The sequence below is a fragment of the Oncorhynchus masou genome, chromosome 5 (genome assembly GCF_036934945.1).
Source record: "Oncorhynchus masou masou isolate Uvic2021 chromosome 5, UVic_Omas_1.1, whole genome shotgun sequence".
Classification (NCBI taxonomy): Eukaryota; Metazoa; Chordata; class Actinopteri; order Salmoniformes; family Salmonidae; genus Oncorhynchus; species Oncorhynchus masou.
Genome location: NC_088216.1, coordinates 27,083,594 through 27,104,469, shown reverse-complemented (window position 1 = coordinate 27,104,469; position 20,876 = coordinate 27,083,594). Strand labels below are relative to the sequence as shown.

At 46.5% G+C, this 20,876-nt stretch overlaps 1 protein-coding gene across 8 annotated transcripts in view; it reads left to right on the top strand.

Annotated features, from left to right (window-relative positions):
* Positions 1–20,876, top strand: part of LOC135538943 (regulatory-associated protein of mTOR-like) — a 172,203-nt gene that overhangs the window by 116,242 nt on the left and 35,085 nt on the right. For all 8 annotated transcript variants that reach the window (XR_010455515.1, XR_010455512.1, XM_064964850.1 and 5 more), the window contains exons 11-21: positions 680–755; positions 4,971–5,072; positions 9,633–9,716; positions 10,140–10,250; positions 12,844–12,918; positions 13,199–13,264; positions 14,522–14,713; positions 18,265–18,405; positions 18,591–18,711; positions 19,013–19,153; positions 20,402–20,557. Coding sequence is in view for 6 of the 8 variants with exons in the window: in XM_064964850.1 (XP_064820922.1) it covers positions 680–755; positions 4,971–5,072; positions 9,633–9,716; positions 10,140–10,250; positions 12,844–12,918; positions 13,199–13,264; positions 14,522–14,713; positions 18,265–18,405; positions 18,591–18,711; positions 19,013–19,153; positions 20,402–20,557 (1,265 nt within the window). In the remaining 2 variants the exon portion in view is untranslated. The remainder of the gene's footprint in view (positions 1–679; positions 756–4,970; positions 5,073–9,632; positions 9,717–10,139; positions 10,251–12,843; positions 12,919–13,198; positions 13,265–14,521; positions 14,714–18,264; positions 18,406–18,590; positions 18,712–19,012; positions 19,154–20,401; positions 20,558–20,876) is intronic.

Below are 20,876 nucleotides of genomic sequence, written 5' to 3'. Positions count from 1 at the left end.
GTGTCTTTCTCCATAGAATTTTATTCTAGTAATTTATCTTGGATTCCTCTATTACCTGGATGGAATAGGCAAAGGCAGTGTTCTTAGAGTTGCATTCAATGACTGGAACAAATCTGTAAAGTTGCGTATTGTTGCATTCGTCAACCAAATGCCCAATTCCTGCATGCACTTTCTAATCAGAGGACAAACCCCTTAGCTGCAGACCCCAAGTGCTGCCTCAGAGCAAATAGGGAGGAAGGGGAGTTGGTGGATAGGGGAAGAGCGGGGAAAAGAGGGGAAGGGGGGTTGGTGGATAGGGGAAGAGCGGGGAAAAGAGGGGAAAGGGGGGTTGGTGGAGAGGGGAAGAGCGGGGGATTGGTGGATAGGGGGAAAGGAGGTTTGGTGGATAGGGGAAGAGTGGGGGGGAAGGGGAGTTGGTGGATAGGGGGGAAGGGGGGTTGGTGTGCGAGTGCAGTTGTAAAGGGGGTTTGATGTATGGAATGTAACAGTGTGAATAAAACATGATGACCAGGTAGAACAGAGTTTGGGATGGATCAAAGCCTCAATGCTGCCCTCTCTAGGAGTGTGTGTGTGTGTGTGTGTTGGACATTTGGGTTGTTGATGCAGTGTGTTTGTGTTGGACATTTGGGTTGTTGATGCAGTGTGTTTGTGTATGTGTGTGTGCACCGTTCCTCTACAGGCAGGCATGGGACCTGGCTGTGGACATCTGTCTCTCTCAGCTGCCTACCATCATTGAGGAGGGCACCGCCTTCAGGGTGAGTGTGTGTGGTTTTTCCATTTATCAGTACCTTTGGGACTTAGTCATGACGTGTGTCTGTCTATGTCAGGGGTCTCAAACTCATTTTGCCTGGTGTCCAAATTCTGTCTTCACCAAGGTCCTGCGGGGCCACACTGCCAAAGGCTTTTTTCCCTTCATTCGATTAGCCCTCAGGCGTTAAGATATATTGCCCTGTATGCTGTGGATACAGTTTCTGTGTGTTTGACACCTCACTGAGAAATAACCCCACTAGCTGACGGATGGCTGTCTGACGCGTTCACTTTCATTGTATTGACCCTGGTAACTTTGACCCTGGCACTTCTGTGAGTTAAAATACTATTTTATTTCCACTGAGTCAATAGCAGTGATAGTAGCTGTGGTCAGTGTATCACTCCATCCTGTTAAACCAGTCCGGAGCTACTTGTCCAGTCAGTGTGTCACTCCATCCTGTTAAACCAGTCTGGGACTACTTGTCCAGTCAGTGTATCACTCCATCCTGTTAAACCAGTCTTGGACTACTTGTCCAGTCAGTGTGTCACTCCATCCTGTTAAACCAGTCTGGGACTACTTGTCCAGTCAGTGTATCACTCCATCCTGTTAAACCAGTCTGGGACTACTTGTCCAGTCAGTGTATCACTCCATCCTGTTAATCCAGTCTGGGACTACTTGTCCAGTCAGTGTATCACTCCATCCTGTTAAACCAGTCTGGGACTATTTGTCCAGTCAGTGTGTCACTCCATCCTGTTAAACCAGTCTGGGACTATTTGTCCAGTCAGTGTGTCACTCCATCCTGTTAAACCAGTCTGGCACTACTTGTCCAGTCAGTGCAACTCAATCATTCATTATAAGATATTTTCAACACACTCACTTGAAAGTTTCCCACTGTGATAGTCAGTGCTAAACCATCATCTTTGGGGTCAGTTTGGGTGGTATGAATGGTGTAGTACAGTACATGCTGCCCTGCCATATACCGCCGCCTCTGTGCTTTTCTACAAAAATATAGAGATTGAGATGGTCATTAATGATGCATTGTTGCAGCTCCCTGTAGAAATAGTCGGTCTGTCCAGACAAGCTACAGAGGTTTAGCATCCCGTTATGGTGTAATAATCCACCGCGATTGTAATATTGAATTCCCAATCTCTCTGGGGGAAAACCCTGGGCCAGGCAAGGGTAGAAAAGAAAAGCTGATTGTGACATCATCAGATTATTACCAGGGGTTGTGTAAGGGCTCCTTAAGCAGTCTACTGTCATCTTCTGAACTCTCCATCTCTCTTTTCCTCACTATCTATGCCATCTTTACTTGAACCTCCCTCAGTCTATTTTCCACTCTCCCTCGAACTCTTACTTCAGGGGTGTCAAACGTACGGCCCATGGCAAGAAAATCTAACATTTCAGTGCAGCCCTCCCGACCCCGGTGAAGACCGAATGCAGCCCGCAGGCTAAATTAGCTATGAAATTAATTTCAGGCACCATATCTCGCAGAGAGCAATGCACTGCCATTGCAAAAGTTTGTATGCAAAAAGTTGAATGAATCTCTACAGATCGTGACTCCCTCCCTCCGAGTCCTATCAGTTCTCCACCTGGCCTGTTGAGGTGTGCCTCTTCTCTACCACTTCTGAGAGAATATCCCTCTTATCTCTCTCTCTATACTCTTCCCTCTCTTCCTTCAACCCTGCATGCTAAATGGAACTATAATTGACCCACCTGGGTCCTCTACAAATGTTCCCCCCTCTCTCTGCCTTTTGAGAGATAAGAGACTCGTTCTCTCTCTTGCGATAATATCAAGTAATATCATCAACCATGTGTAGTTAACTAGTGGTTATGATTGATTGTTTTTTATAAGATAAGTTTAATGCTAGCTAGCAACTTACCTTGGCTTACTGCATTCTCGTAACAGGCAGTCTCCTTGTGGAGTGCAACGAGAGAGAGGCAGGTCGTTATTGCGTTGGACTAGTTAACTGTAAGGTTGCAAGATTGCCTCCCCCGAGTTGGCAAGGTGAAAATCTGTCGTTCTGCCCCTGAACAAGGCAGATAACCCACCGTTCCTAGGCCGTCATTGAAAATAAGAATGTGTTCTTAACTGACTTGCCCAGTAAAATAAAGGTTTAAAAAATATATATATTTAAAAATCGGCAAATCGGCGCACAAAAATACAGATTTCCGATTGTTAAGAAAACTTGAAATCGTCCCTAATTAATCGGCCATTACGATTAATCGGTCAACCTCTAGTGTGTATGTGCGCGTGTGAGTGTTGAGAGAGCATCGCGGTGGTGCTTTGATTATTCACAAATTCACTTCCTCAACCAGTGGTAATATTTCCCTCTCGTCTCAGCAGCGGGAGAGTCTCTGTTGTAATTCCCTCTGCTATATTAATGGGACGACGATGATGAAACTGCTCATGGCGCAGTTAATAGCGGCAGACACATCGTCATGACAGCCCTGCTCTATGTGGGGCTGAAGGGAAGCAGGGAAGAAAGGGTGGTACATTATGAAGTGACACATGTTCTCACACACTACTGCAGCTGGTCGTCAAGGCTACAATAGAGGCTGTGTTATGTAATAGACAGATCGGTGTAAGAATTTACTCTGTTCGGTTGGGGGGGTGTGTGTGTGTGACAGAGAGAGGTGTGCTGCATTAGTTTCATGATTACTGTGTGTTGCCGATTGTATAAAGATTAGTATCTGCGTGTTGCGTTGTAGACGTGCTGAGTTGCCGTGCACATGCTTATATAACTTACACACACACAACCTAAATAAATAAAACATTGTTACAAAGCTCGTTCTACAATGAGATGTATGGTATTGTGTGTACAGTTCATTATCGATGCATTAAGCCTAATTTGTGTGTTAGATAATGGTGTTCTAGATCAAACTATTAAATGGATAATGCTATTGTTGAGTTGTGTGTTTGAGAGGTTACAGCTGTGTTTGTATGCAGGTCAAGATACACTGCATGACCCAAAGTATGTGGACACTTGCTCGTCGAACATCTCATTTCAAAATCATGGGCATTAATATGAAGTCGGTCTCCCCTTTGCAGCTATAACAGCATCCTCTCTTCTGGGAATTTTTTTCCACTAGATGTGGGAATGTTGCTGTGGGCACTTACTTCCATTCAGCCACAAGAGTAATAGATAAGCTGGGAAATTAGGCCTTGCTCGCAGTCGCAGTTCCAATTCATCCCAAAGGTGTTTGATGGGGTTGAAGTCAGGGCTCTGTGAAGGCCATTCAAATTCTTCCACACTGATCTCGACAAACCATTTCTGTATGGACCTTGCTTTGTGCACAGGGGCGTTGTCATGCTGAAACAGGAAAGGTCCTTCCTTGCCACAAAGTTGGAAGCACAGAAGCAATTGGAAGCACAGAATCATCTAGAATGTGATTGTATGCTGTAGCTTTAAGATTTCCTTTCGCTGGAACTAAGGGGCCTAGACCAAACCATGAACAACAGCCCCAGACCATTATTCCTCCTCCACCAAACTTTAGTTGACACAATGCATCAGGGGAGGTCAAAGTCTCTTGGCATCCGCCAAACCCAGATTTGTCTATTGGCTTTCCAGATGGTGATGCGTAATTCATCACTCCAGAGAATGTTTCCACTGCTCCAGAGTCAAATGGCGGCGAGCTTTACACCACTCCAGCCGACGCTTGGCATTGCGCATTGTGATCTTGTGTGTGGCTGATCGGCCATGGAAACCCATTTCATGAAGCTCCCGACGAACAGTTCTTGTGCTGACGTTGCTTCCAAAGTCAGTTTGGAGCTCTGTAGTGAGTGTTGCAACCAGGGACAGCTTGTGTGGCCTACCACTTTGCGGCTGAGCTGTTGCGCCTAGACTTTTCCACTTCACAATAAAAGTACTTACAGTTGATCTGGCCAGCTCTAGCAGGGCAGAAATTCGACGAACTGTCTTGTTGGAAAGGTGGCATCCTATGACGGTGCCACATTGAAAGTCACTGAGCTCTTCAGTAAGTCCATTCTACTGCCATTGTTTGTCTACGGAGATTGCATGGCTGTGTGCTTGATTTTATATCCCAATCAGTAATGGTTGTGGCTGAAATAGCCGAATCCACTCATTTGAAGGGGTGTTCACATACTTTTGTATATATAGTGTATGTACTCTGTGAGTAAGCTCAGTATCAATGTACTGTATGTATTTAGATGTATATTCATCATAGATGTATTAAAACGATTGTATTTGTTTCATCCCAATAGCACAGTCCGTTCTTTGCAGAGCAGCTGACAGCGTTCCAGGTGTGGCTGACCATGGGAGTGGAGAACAGGAACCCCCCCGAACAGCTCCCCATCGTACTGCAGGTGCACAAACACACACACACACGGGCATAAAATATCTACCCTACCCGAAAAATATCTTTCAGTTTTCGGAGTCTTTCCCTTTAAATCGCCATGGCAACATCCCCTTTCAACTTTGATGAACTGGGTTTCGAGGAATAGAAAGTCACAGATCTGGAGATGAAAATAGCAAGGGTATCGAGTTGAATTTGATTGGTCCGAAGTGTGGAAACGCCTCCTAATCTTACCACCTCCCAATGCCGAAATATGGAAGATATAAACTCGCAACAGTTCCAACAAACTAATATTCTTATTTAATCAGGAAGCATATTAAGGTGATATCATTGTATGTGATTCGTAATGACATGGACTGAAGAGAACTAAATTTCGACTAGGGCTGTCAAACTATTAAAATAATTAATTGCAATTAATCTCATTAAATTCTGTAGTTAATCGCAAATGTTGTATTTGCTCAAATTTGCTGCTAAATAAAGATTTTTCCATTTAAAAACAAAAGCTGTGTATTGAGTTGTAGGTGTGTAGGGACTGAAACACAAAAAAATATTCTTGATGGCATATTCAACATAAACAAGTTAAGCAGTACAAAATTCCTGTAACTTACTAATGCTCCCAGTAGGCGCACCCCCCACCCACACAAACACGAACACACACACAGTTAAATCTTTAGCCATTCAAAATTATTATTATTGATTATTCTTCTCCCAATTAATGATTGGCTATAAGAAAAAATAACTTGCTCTATGGATACAAAGAACAAACAGCATAAACCTATCCCACAATGCCATGAATTCCACAGAACATAAACCTGTGACCATACACTTCAGTCATCCTCCTATTTCCTTTCACTGAGCCAGTTGCTAAGAGACAAACAAGCCTGTTGACATTTTGAGATGATAAAGCTACTCTCTTCTTCTGTACGATATGCCCAGAGACTGAAAATAACCTCTCACCAGGGACCTTCGAACAGTGCAGGCCAACTGGTGTGCCCCTGCATGCTGTGACCACCACTGTAGTGGACAGTACTCCATGCTGATGCTGGGCTCTGCTTTGTAACGCTCCACACATTTTTCAATGGACGACTCCTCTTCATCAGACTCAGAAGAACTCAACAAGAGGGCAGCTTTCTTTGGTGGCTCTGACTGTTGCTTCATCAGGTTGCTGTGCAGGCCTCTCTTTTTTCAGCAAGCTGACCAAAGCCCACACCTCACCCCTCTCAGGTCTGGGAAAGCACTTCAGGTCCTTAAACCTTGGGTTAGTGCTGTGGCCATGTGAGGTTGGTGTTTTCCTTGCGTTTCTCAAGGTCTGTTGTGTGTCAGCTTGAATCTTACCACGTAGGCAGGGTCATCATCGGAGCTCTGCATCACCCAGAGGCAGTGGCACAAGACAGGCTACACCACTGAGCAGGAAATGTACTTCTCTCCTACCGGACAGTCAGTCATGTACCTGCAGTGGAAGATGACACAATCACTTCAGTCAATTATGAGAGACTTGTTATACACAGACATATTCCCTCTTTCACACAGACACATACTCTATCACGCTTTCTCTCGCTCGCTCTCACTCACACACTCACAATATACACTCACACACTCACAATATACACTCTCACTCACACACTCACAATATACACTCTCACTCACACACTCACAATATACACTCTCACTCACACACTCACAATATACTCTCACTCACACACTCACAATACACTCACACTCACACACTCTCTCTCACACGCACTCTCTCTCACACGCACTCTCTCTCACACGCACTCTCTCTCACACGCACTCTCTCTCACACGCACTCTCTCACACGCGCTCACTCTCTCACACGCGCTCACTCTCTCACACGCGCTCACTCTCTCACACGCGCTCACTCTCTCACACGCGCTCACTCTCTCACACGCGCTCACTCTCTCACACGCGCTCACTCTCTCACACGCGCTCACTCTCTCACACGCGCTCACTCTCTCTCACGCGCTCTCTCTCTCTCACGCTCTCTCTCTCTCACGCGCTCTCTCTCTCTCTCGCGCTCTCTCTCTCTCTCACGCGCTCTCTCACACGCACTCTCTCTCTCTCACGCGCTCTCACACGCACTCTCTCTCTCTCACGCGCTCTCTCTCACGCACTCTCTCTCTCTCACACGTACTCACACACACTGCAACTTAATCGGGGACGGTGGGAGTGGTTTTGCACTGTGAACCTGAATGGATACATACAAATAAAATAATTATGCTTTTAAACTACTCCTCTTGAGTAAATTTGATCTGACAAAACATTCAGGCTATTCCGTTAAAACAACTAGAGGCTATGCCCACATTGTAATCAACATTCTAATAGGCGCATTTCAACCTGTCCTGTTGTGTGGCGCAGCCGGAAACTAGCTCTGTACGATGGCGAGTGGTGGGGTCGATATTCCAGGAGGATACTCCATCGTTTCAATCTGTTTGGGAACATTTAGTTTCCCCCAGTAATTACCCTATATGTATTAAGCCACCGCTGCTAAATCGTGGCCACTACACAAAAAAAATATATAATTATAATAACATTTCAAATGTTTAAAATGGCGTGGCGGAGTTACCCTTTAAATGTCAAGCAGTTGCATGCTCTCTGTAAGCCTGGCTCAGTTAAATCATGGTCTGCTCTCTAACTGCACAAATAATGCATTCATCTGCCTTGCTAGCTCCTCCAGGCACCCCTCCCTCTCACTCTCTCGCTCTCTGGTTCTCGCTGCTCTTTCTCGCCTTCCCTCACTCTCTCCCTAAGCCCCTTTACGTCAGGCTGTGTTTTCTTGAAAGTGGCACTTCACAGCAGCAGTGGCCCCATGTGTTGTTGTGCTGGCCTAGCCCCTATGCTGTCCGGCTCCATTCTGTACTCAGCGTGATCATTTCCCCCTGACTCAGCAGAGCTGAGAGCTGCAGCTTTCCCTCACACGTCCACTGGGGAAAGAAAGGCAAATAAAAACCAGGAGGCTGTCTGGGAGAACCATCGGGGAGGGATAGTGTGGAGGGGTTTTCTTTTGATGGGTGGGAGCGGAGCGGGTGTGATTTTGTGTGGGTGTGCGCATGTAGAGCGTTGTACACACCCACGTAAGAACGTAAGAACAGACAATCTTACGTTGATCTCTAATATATAAAGCTATGTCATTGCGTTCTCCGAGATATAGCGGGTGATTGTGTGTGATCTATTGATGAGGAGCTTTGGGAAAATGGGTAAAGGAGAGGGGTCAGAAAGAGAATGCCTTTTGATGTCATCATAGTAACATACTTCCCATTGAAACAAAAGGATTGGGAAAGATGAGTCATTAAATTGTGATGTCCTACGACTGCTAGCTCAGAAGGGTTGGAGTTCTAGGGGAGACACATTCTCACAAAGCCCATTCAATCATTACGACAGTCTAGTGAATCAGTGGGTGGCTGCAGATTGAACATCTGTACTGGTTGACTCACTGCCTGATGACTTGTAACGCGTGTTACTGATAATCACCCACATGCTATGAGAGATTAAAATGCTCTTTCGTTTTCCTGTCATTTGAGCTGGTCTTGGTCTGTTCGCTTTAGTCGTGTGTGTGTGTGTGTGTGTGTGTGTGTGTGTGTGTGTGTGTGTGCGCGCGCGCCCACTGATTCTGATTTGTCACTGTCACTTGTCTCAGCAGTTGGGACACGATTGATGAGCGACTTTGCTATTCTGTGTGTGCTTTTCTGCTTATATAATCCGATCGTTCAGAAGTATACTTTTTCATCCCTCCGCTTCCAACCGCTCTTCAATCGCTGAATATTCCTCCTCTTGTATAACAGACAGACCACATATTCCCAGGCTTTCCTTTTTCACGAGGGGTAGCCCTGGCACGGTCCAACCCCGGTCTCCTCCTGTGTTCGCTCAGCTGCTGGGTTGAGGTCACACTGCTCTAATAATACACAAAACTATGCTAGAAATAGTAGTGTGTATGGGTTGATCGGGGGGGGGGCGTGTGGAATCTAACCCCCCCCCCCCGTGCGCGCATGTCCTCACGCCCACGGCACACGGGGACACGCCAACGTCCGGACCTGATGGTGCCAAAAACACGCACAATCTGTTAACATTACACCCCACCCACATGCACACAAATGCAATGTCATATACCGCAGGGAACCAGTGGAGGCTGGTGGGAGGAGCTTTAGGAGGACGGGCTCATTGTAATGGCTGGAATGGAATGGAGTCAAGCAGTTTCTAGATGTTTGATCTGTTTGATACCGTTCCATTGATTCCATTCCAGCCATTACAATGCGCCTGTCCTCCTATAGCTCCTCCCACCAGCCTCCACTGTTGGGAACACACCCATGCACATGTATTCATATTCACCTAATTACTCTTATGCTAATATGGTATGTACACCTGAAGCAGCCAAAAACACACACACACACACACACACACAGAGAGAGAGACAAACAACTGCCAGTGCCAGCATATTGGTGAGTGGTGTGAGCCACCTGTTCCACCTCTCCCGCTCTCCTTTTGCTCACGATGCCACTAAACACGTTGAACACACCACGGTATTGACCTCGCCCCCCTCCCTGGTCTCCTTCAGGTCCTCTTGAGTCAGGTTCACAGGCTGAGAGCGCTGGACCTGCTCGGCCGCTTCCTGGACCTGGGTCCCTGGGCCGTCAGTCTGGTGAGAAACTATGCAGCATTCTGGTCTACCAATACACAAACACATGGCCAAAATACAAGTTTAGCTAGCACAGATAGATGATTATTGTAGATATACAAGCTCTCATCTACTGTCAGGTCTGAAACAATCTATATCAACTGGTAGACACTACAAATAAGAACTCATAAATAAGAGCTGTAAAATGTATATAGTACTGTATGAGCTGGAAGTAGAAGCTAAAGTGTTGTCATCCATTAGTTTACTCCATTTCGGGAAGGAGTATTTGGTATATATATTTTAAAATAGACACAGATTTAGGGCCTTAGGGGCCTCTTAGTCTTCTCATTATTATAGAGGTGTTGCTAGAAAGACACAATAGTTAAAGCCAGTTCTGATTTCTTTAGGTTGGAACTTTAAAGTGAATAATATCTCATGTGTTTTCAGGCCCTCTCCGTAGGGATCTTCCCTTACGTGTTGAAGCTGCTACAGAGCTCTGCGCGGGAGCTCCGACCCCTGCTGGTCTTCATCTGGGCTAAGATCCTGGCTGTGGACAGCGTGAGTACTAAGGCACACACACTATCACATACAGTTGATGTCGGAAGTTTACACACACTTAGGTTGGAGTCATTAAACTTGTTTTTCAACCACTCCACAAATTTCTTGTTAACAAATTATAGTTTTGGCAAGTCGGTTAGGACATCTACTTTGTGCATAGCACAAGTAATTTTTCCAACAATTGTTTACAGACAGATTATTTCACTAATAATTCACTATCACAATTTGTGGCTCAGAAGTTAACTTAGTGTATGTAGACTGTGCCTTTAAACAGCTTGGAAAATTCCAGAAAATTATGGCTTTAGAAGCTTCTGAAACTATGTCAATTAGCCTGAGTCAATTGGTTTACACGTGGATGTATTTCAAGGCCTACCTTCAAACTCAGTACCTCTTTGCTTGACATCATGGGAAATTTTAAAGAAATCAGCCAAGACACCAGCAAAGAAATTGTAGGCCTCCACAAGTCTGGTTCATCTTTAGGATCAATTTCCAAACGCCTGAGGTACCACGTTCATCTGTACAAACAAATAGTACGCAAGTATAAACACCATGGTGTCTGCTAAATGACTTAAATGTAAATGTAAATGGTACCACGCAGCCGTCATACCGCTCAGGAAGGAGACGCGTTCTGTCTCCTAGAGAAGAACATACTTTGGTGGGAAAAGTGCAAATCAATCCCAGAACAACAGCAAAGGACTTTGTGAAGAAGCTGGAGGAAACGGGTACAAAAGTATCTATATCCACAGCAAAACGAGTCCTATATCGACATAACCTGAAAGGCTGCTCAGCAAGGAAGAAGCCACTACTCCAAACCGCCATTAAAAAAACAGACTACGGTTTGCAACTGCACATGGTGACAAAGATCGTACTTTTTGGAGAAATGTCCTCTGCTCTGATTAAACAAAATGACCATAATGACCATCGTTATGTTTGGAGGAAAAAGGGGAGGCTTGCAAGCCAAAGAACACCATCCCAACTGTGAAGCACAGGCGTGGCAGCATTGTGTTGTGGGGGTGTTTTGCAGCAAGAGGGACTGGTGCACTTCACAAAATAGATGGCATCATGAGGGAGGAAAGGTATGTGGATATATTGAAGCAACATCTCAAGACATCAGTCAGGAAGTTCAAGCTTGGTCACAAATGGGTCTTCCAAATGGACAATAACCCCAAGCATACTTCCAATGTTGTGTCAAAATGGCTTAAGGACAACAAATTCAAGGTATTGGAGTGGCCATCACAAAGCCCTGATCTTAGTCAGTGTACACATTACAATAACCAAACCATACCAGACTCCTACCGTCATAGCAAGCTACATTTTAATTGTTGCACTTTATTTTAAACCAATTTCACTCTACCTACGGAATAGTAGATATGTGTCTATATAGGGACAGTCGTATCAAGTCGTATCCGTCACATGGAGCAGCTCTGTGTAGCTGTACAGAGAAATTATTGCCATGAAGTCAATAACAGTCCCAGATAAAAGCAGAAAATGAACCCATTCAGTCAGTTAATGTCAGTCAATCAGTTTAACGTCAGTTGACGTTAATATAGAGTAATCATCATCAGGAGATTGAGTTGTGAGAGGCGGCCGCCTACATACAGGCTTGAAATCATTGGCCACTTCAATTAATGGGACACTAGTCACTTTAATAATGTTTACATGTCTTTCATTACTCATCTATGTATATACTGTATTCTACTGTGTCTTGGTCTATGCCGCTCTATTGCTTGTCCAAATATTTATATATTCTTAATTCCATTCTTTTACTTGTGTGTGTATTAGGTAGTCGTTGTGAAATTGTTAAATATTACATGTTGGATATTGCTGCACTGTCGGAACTAGAAGCAAGATTTGATTTGTGCTACTTATTTTACTGGTTCCTCACCCAACTTAAGTATTTAGCTAGATATTGGATATCAATAATGGGTAATGTTCGTCGAGGCCATAAGTACGTGATAACCTACGTACTATAAACATGGCTATCTGTAACACAAAGAACATTGTCCTTTTGGCACGTTTTAGCTGTTGAATAAAATGGCGGCCCTAAAACTCACTTACACAAAGCATATTGCCTTTTTTTACTTCCATGGTAGAACTTACCGTATATCCCTAAGGTGGTAGGACAGTCTGTATTATTCTAGTGATCCTTTAGCATCCAGACACCCGAGTAGTCATCAGTGTTTGTCAATGGTGAAGAATAATCAAAGGACTTTGAGATGAAAGGACAGGAAGAGAAGTAATTTTTTTCCCCCTCTGTCAAATTAGTAGTGTGACTCAGGTATTGAATTGCGTTATTCAATCATGTCTAGGCTATGTCTTTAACCTTGGTTATAAATATTATGTTGAGTAGTTGCATATTTGTCGCTCTGCAACATATGACACTTTTCCTCAAGGAGCACAATAAAGTAATCTACTTAAATAGAATAAATCCTATTATTTAGGCTGAGTTGATTCTACTGTAAGGATGGCAGGAGTCTGTTATCAGTGAAGTGTCTGAGTCGTGTTTTGTTCATCACTCGTGTAATAACAGCAGATTAATGACAAGGTGACAAGACTGACGTACTGGATTGTTTTTTTCCCTCGCTCTCTCTAGTCATGTCAGGCAGACCTGGTAAAGGACAACGGACACAAGTACTTCCTGTCTGTCCTGGCCGACCCCTACATGCCTGTGAGTATCACCTAATCAGAGCATGAGAAAACCGAAAGCTCCACAAGGCACCCGTGGGTTACCCTTAACCATAGATCTAGAATCAGATTGCCCTTCCCTCCGATCATAACCTTTTCCATTCTAGCTGAGAATATATCTGACCCTGTATCAGTGGTTAGTGTTGACTTCTACCTACTCAAACATGTGTGCTATGATCCATAGCTCCCAGTAATGAATGAGGTGTTGGTGAACCGAGTTGATACATGGCAGTTGACTGTGTTTCTTGTGTTTCCTGTTTCAGGCTGAACACCGCACCATGGCTGTCTTTATCCTGGCTGTGATTGTCAACAGCTACACCACAGGCCAGGTGTGTGTGTGTGTGTGTGTGTGTGTGTGTGTGTGTGTGTGTGTGTGTGTGTGTGTGTGTGTGTGTGTGTGTGTGTGTGTGTGTATCTTGTGAGAGAAAGGGGACACCGGAGAGAAGTTAGGGGAGAATTATTCGATGAAGAAATCACTTTAAAGGTGACGCTATTATCAAGCAAGCCCCACATAGATTAAAACCCTTCAACAGACACAATTCTTAATTCTCCCCAACTCTCAGTGGATAGCCAGTCATATTTTTAAAATTTTCTCCCATTCTGCTCTCTCCTGACAACACTTTATCATGTATACTCCTCTATTCCCAGAAAAACCTCTTCACGCGGTTTTGTGTTTTTTGAGTCTATCATAGATCCACATAGCCTTACAAACCCCCCTCTCTCTTTCTGCCGGTCCCTGGGTCTCGGTCCCGGTGCTCTGTCTGGTCACTCTCGCCTGCACGCTCTGGTCGGGTTGCTCTCGCCTGCGCGCGCGCGCTCTGGTCGGGTCGCTCTGTCGGGTCGCTCTGGCCTGCGCGCGCTCTGTCTCTCGGTCTTTCTATCTATCTATTAATCTTGCTCTTCATATTTTTTGCACACTCCTCTCTCTCTCCCTCCTCTCTCTCTGTTTACTTAATGTTCTCCGTCTCCCATTGGCTCTGTGTTAATAATAGATGAGCTCCAACATTACAGAGACGGGCCGCTCGTTCAAAGTTCTCGCCGCCTTGTATTTATACCTCTCTGCCTTCCTTTTAACCAGCACTTCATCATTCCTTCCGTTTGTTGGATTGGTTGGAACACGTGGCCTAAACTTCAGGGGTTAGAAGTGATGATACTCCTACCGGTAGGGTTCAGCTCCGGTGTGATCAAGTTACAACATGTACACTGAATCCCTGTACTGCTCTAGTTGTCGGATGGAGGGTGGTTTGATACTGCCACAAGACAAAGAGTCTGCCAAAATAGGTATAGGCTTTCAAGTGGTGGCTTTTCATAGCCACAGGAACCAATACAACCCCAAATAAAAGGTGACGAACTCTTAACAGTCAAGTATTGGACGTCGACCCTTCAGGTTCACAGTGGGAGGCAGAGGTTAGATCCCTGTTGGGTTTGCCCATAGACTTCCAGATGGGAAGCTCAGCCTAAAGCCAAGTCATAAAGGCCTTGGACGTGCGTGTGTGTGAATTACTGACATGGCCCCTCTAACACACTCTCTCCTTCCTGCCTGCCTTCCAACTCCTTTCTCATCCTCCTCAACCCCCCCCCCCCAGGAGGCCTGTCTGCAGGGGAACCTGATAGCCATCTGCCTGGAGCAGCTCTCTGACCCTCATCCCCTGCTCCGTCAGTGGGTGGCCATCTGCCTGGGACGCATCTGGCAGAACTTTGACTCGGCCCGCTGGTGTGGTGTCAGGGACAGTGCCCACGAGAAGCTCTACAGCCTGCTGTCCGACCCCATACCTGAGGTGAGAGGGAAGGAATACACACCTTTGACGTACACACACACACCCCTTTGGGACGTGTACACACACACACCCCTTTGGGACGTGTACACACACACACCCCTTTGGGACGTACACACACACACACCCCTTTGGGACGTACACACACACACCCCTTTGGGACGTACACACACACACACCCCTTTGGGACGTACACACACACACACCCCTTTGAGACGTACACACACACACACCCCTTTGGGACGTACACACACACACACACCCCTTTGGGACGTACACACACACACACACACCTTTGGGACGTGTACACACACACACACCCCTTTGGGACGTACACACACACACACACCCCTTTGGGACGTACACACACACCCCTTTGGGACGTACACACACACCCCTTTGGGACGTACACACACACCCCTTTGGGACGTACACACACACCCCTTTGGGACGTACACACACACCCCTTTGGGACGTACACACACACCCCTTTGGGACGTACACACACACACACACCCCTTTGGGACGTACACACCCACACACACCCCTTTGGGACGTACACACACACACACACCCCTTTGGGACGTACACACACACACACACCCCTTTGGGACGTACACACACACACACACCCCTTTGGGACGTACACACACACACACACCCCTTTGGGACGTACACACACACCCCTTTGGGACGTACACACACACCCCTTTGGGACGTACACACACACACACACCCCTTTGGGACGTACACACACACACACACCCCTTTGGGACGTACACACACACACACACCCCTTTGGGACGTACACACACACACACACCCCTTTGGGACGTACACACACACACACACCCTTTGGGACGTACACACACCCCTTTGGGACGTACACACACACACACCCCTTTGGGACGTACACACACACACACACACACACCCACACCCTTGGACGTACACACACACACACACACACACCCCTTTGGGACGTACACACACACACACACCCCTTTGGGACGTACACACACACACACACACCCCTTTGGGACGTACACACACACACACACACCCCTTTGGGACGTACACACACACACCCCTTTGGGACGTACACACACACACACCCCTTTGGGACACACACACACACCCCTTTGGGACGTGCACACACACACACCCCTTTGGGACGTGCACACACACACACACCCCTTTGGGACGTACACGCGCGCACACACCCCTTTGGGACGTACGCGCGCGCACACACCCTTTGGGACGTACGCGCGCGCACACCCCCCTTTGGGACGTACGCGCGCGCACACCCCCCTTTGGGACGTACGCGCGCGCACACCCCTTTTGGGACGCACACCCTTTGGGACGCACACCCCTTTGGGACGTACGCGCGCACACCCCCTTTGGGACGTACGCGCACACACACCCCCTTTGGGACGTACGCGCACACCCCCTTTGGGACGTACGCGCGCACACCCCCTTTGGGACGTACGCGCGCACACCCCTTTGGGACGACGCGCGCACACCCCCTTTGGGACGTACGCGACACCCCCTTTGGGACACACCCCCTTTGGGACGTACGCGCGCGCACACCCCCCTTTGGGACGTACGCGCGCGCACACACCCTTTGGGACGTACGCGCGCGCACACACCCCTTTGGGACGTACGCGCGCGCACACACCCCTTTGGGACGTACGCGCGCACACACCCCTTTGGGACGCTCGCGCGCACACACCCCTTTGGGACGCACGCGCGCACACACCCCTTTGGGACGCACGCGCGCACACACCCCTTTGGGACGTACGCGCGCACACACCCCTTTGGGACGTACGCGCGCACACACCCCTTTGGGACGTACGCACGGTGGCTGTGTGTATGTCACACCTCGCAGATTGAGGGTTCAGTGGCTCCTTTAGGATTTTGAGGACCTGAGGGACAGTGAAGTCAGTTTGCGCTGTATTTCACCCACCTCACATGGGTGACATGCAGGGCGTACACACACACACACGGGGACAGGGAACATCTGTTGCCAGCAGCCTAGCAGGGCATCCTCTCTCTCTAAGGGCCAGGCAGCTTCTGTGACTGAGTGGTGAGACCAGGGTCCGCATCCACTCTGGTGTAAACACACACACACACACACACATTGATCTCACACAACCTTATGTACACACTCACAATGCCCGAAGAGAATTGGGTATTTGAGCGCTTCACCAGGAACTTTGGAGAACCCAGAGACACACAAACTACAATTTAAAAATGTATATTTATTACTCGGCTAGTTTGATCAGCTCCCTCCTCTTCAGGGCCCAGATTCACAAAACCTTAAGACATTTCTTCTTAACTGCCATTTTGTCCTTAACTAGACTTAAGAAGAAAGTTAAGCGAAGTTGCTATTCCTCAAAGGTTCTTGGAAATGTTCTTCTGCTATTTCTTATGTTTCTCCTGAAGCAAGAAGTTAAGAAGAAATTAGATTCTTGAACATAATGTTATTGGAAATGTTGTTAATTCCAAGAAAGCCAAACCCTTGTCTTAAACTCGGGGCAGTGAGAGAAGAATCTCATGAACGCAATTGAACTTGTTTTATTCACTCACAAACTTCATCTGAAAGTTTCTGTATTGATTATTTAAACCCAAGGACATGTTTTAGAACCGTAATCTCAGTAGAAAATATGCTAACATGATTGCCGTTGCTAGCTAGATAGCTAGTGGAAATGGTTGCCTAGCAACATCTTTAGAAGATTTTTTAGAAGATATTTGAGAAGCTGGTAAGAAAATCATAAAATCCTAAGACGTTGTGGAAGAATTGCACTTACTGTCTTATGAACTCTTTTTTTTCTTGAGAAGCTTAGGTTTTTGCGTAAGAAGGTTTTGGTGAATCTGAGCCCAGTTCCCCTCTTTAAAATGAAGGTGTGTGTGTGTGTGTCAAGTACCTCATATAATGCAGACAGAGAGTGAGAGAGATGGATAGAGTGAGATAGAGACTGGAGAGAACAGAGAGAGACAGACTGAGGAATGTAGATCAGTGACTAAGGTGAGAGTTTTTAATGAATTTTCAGCTGAGGCCTGTTGGGGGGATTTCTCAAGAGGAGATGCATATTTACTCTGCAATATATACACACACACACCCACACACACACACTGGGCCAGGTTTGAGTTAGTTTTGCGTATGACTGGCAGTGCATGGAGAGATACTTAGGGAATAAACAATATATTATGTGAACCTGCACTTCCTTTGTGGCTTCTTGGGGCGATTATTGATAACAATTTAGAAGTAGGAGTTATTGTTATTTAGCGTACACAGTCAATTAGTGTGATGGGCGGTATTGCGTGACCAATGGTAAAATATTATTTTCAGACACCATTGATCTTCTCAGTAAATATGTCTGCATTAGAAATGAGAGGATTAAGGAGGGAATATTAGTATTGATTCCCCCTTTTTTTTAAAGCAGCACCAAAGCAATCTAACCAATGACGGACCAATGACTTGGTCTGGATCCAACCAGGAAGGGACTAGGGAGTGAGTTCTCTTGGTACCAAACTATCCCCGGTCTCCTCAGGTGCGCTGTGCGGCGGTGTTTGCCCTGGGGACATTTGTGGGCAACTCGGCCGAGCGGACGGACCATTCTACGACCATCGACCACAACGTGGCCATGATGCTGGCGCAGCTCATCAACGACGGCAGCCCTGTGGTCCGCAAGGTGGGCCCACACACACACACACACGTTTTTCTCACCTCACTATTTCCAATGTTCTTGCTGACGTCGTTGACTGATTTGTACTGTGGGGCGATGGGCTGTGTTAGGTCTTTTGCTGTGGTTGACTAGGTTTTGACCGTGTGTGTGTTGGGTTCTGGTTGACTGTGTGGTGGCGGTGTGTTCTTCAGGAGCTGGTGGTGGCTCTGAGTCACCTGGTGGTTCAGTACGAGGGTAACTTCTGCACCGTGGCCCTGCAGTTCATGGAGGAGGAGAAGAACTACCCTGTACCCTCAACTGCCAACACCTTAGGTACACACACACACCACATACACTCACTTCCAACCTCTGTCATAATCATTACAATAGGAAGTCATTGATGTGTATTGTTTTAAAGCACACTGGTCCACTTAGACTTGTCCCAGACACTAACTACTGTACATGTGAAATGGGGTTTAGGGTTCTGGGAGAGTTTGAATGAAATATGCAGCATGTTTTGATAGAGCACATCAATATTTAAAATGACCTCATATTGACTCATGTCGCTACTGTATTCCATTTAGTGCCAAATGAATGGGTTAATTGACCTTCCCCTGTGTGTGCCTGTGTACAGAGCCCTGTAACCTGACTCCAGTGCGCGACAGCCCGGCCATCCCGCGGCTGCGTTCAGTCAACTCCTACACCAACATCAGAGCTGCCACCACCTCACGCAACCTCAACAAGAGCCTGCAGAACCTCAACCTCAACGAAGAGGGTAGGAGAGAGAGATGGAGAGGATGACATTGAGGCAGGCGAGAGAGAGAACTGAAAAAAAGAGACATGGAGAGATTAATGTGGTTATATACTGTGAAGGGGGAGATGGAGAGAATGAAAGCGACTTAAGGGTAGAGACTTTTCTCTTCCCTCTGACTGCCTCTCTTCTTTCCCAAAGAATTACTTGAGGGGATTTGAAGAATCGTCATCATAGTCATGATAGCAAAGTCACAACAGAGAAGATAATTCTCCTCGGGCTTACCACAATGACGCTAGGGTTTAGCGTGGGTGGGGGGGGGGGGCTGTCTTGCTCTGCTTGCACACACAAAACACACACACAGTTTGAGAGCCTATGTCCATCATACACCCACAGCATTAATGGAGGATTACACTCTTGACCCCCTCTCAGCCCCCGCAGTACTGACTGACTCAGGTGTCAGCTCATTCTCGCTGAAGCCAAAAGGCAATATAGCCACGCTGAGTAATACTAGCCGCTAGCACGTTAGCTTACCGCTTACAGCCTCTCTGAATCCACATCGTCCACTCATTCTAACTGGCAGCGATGCTTGTCACCAACAGCCATGACAAACCTTTTAGGCTGCCTTGCCTACTCCCAATCCCCATCTCAATATGCACTCTGTTACAGGGATATATGGCAGCCATTTTGTGTGAGTCAGCCGATGATAATGGGAAGTTGTGTAGAGTTATAGAGTGTGATGACTCGGGCGGACAGTTAGAATAGGCTGGGGAGATTGAATGGAAGGTCCAGTCAATAGCTTGTAGTTTCTAGTTTTCTAGCTAGAGGGAGATGGGAGAGGGGGGCTAGTAATAAGTTGACACTTCACTTTACCTTCAGACACACACAACAATCAGAGCAGAACAAGTACTTTATTTTCACGCTCCATTTGATACTGTTACTTCAAGGTATAGTTATTCTGGTATAATGTGGTATAGTTATTCTGGTATAATATGGTATATTTCAGGGTATTGTTATTCTGGTATAATATGGTATATTTCAGGGTATTGTTATTCTGGTATAATATGGTATATTTCAGGGTATTGTTATTCTGGTATAATGTGGGATATTTCAGGGTATTGTTATTCTGGTATAATGTGGGATATTTCAGGGTATTGTTATTCTGGTATAATGTGGGATATTTCAGGGTATAGTTATTCTGGTATAATATGCTATATTTCAGGGTATAGTGATTATGTTGTGTAACTACTATTCTGTCATTTGTATGTCTAGGTGGTCCGGTGACGTTCTCTCCAGGTAACCTGAGCACCAGCAGCAGTGCCAGCAGCACCCTGGGTAGCCCTGACAACGACGAGTACATCCTCTCCTTTGAGACCATCGACAAGATGAGACGAGTGTCCTCCTACTCTTCCCTCAACTCCCTCATAGGTAGGAAAACTACTGACCTACACTACCCTTACTACTGAGCTTACACTACCCTTACTACTGAGCTTACACTACCCTTACTACTGAGCTTACACTACCCTTACTACTGAGCTTACACTACCCTTGCTACTGAGCTTACACTACCCTTGCCACTGAGCGTGCACTCACTACCCTTGCCACTGAGCGTGCACTCACTACCCTTGCCACTGAGCGTGCACTCACTACCCTTGCCACTGAGCGTGCACTCACTACCCTTGCCACTGAGCGTGCACTCACTACCCTTGCCACTGAGCGTGCACTCACTACCCTTGCCACTGAGCGT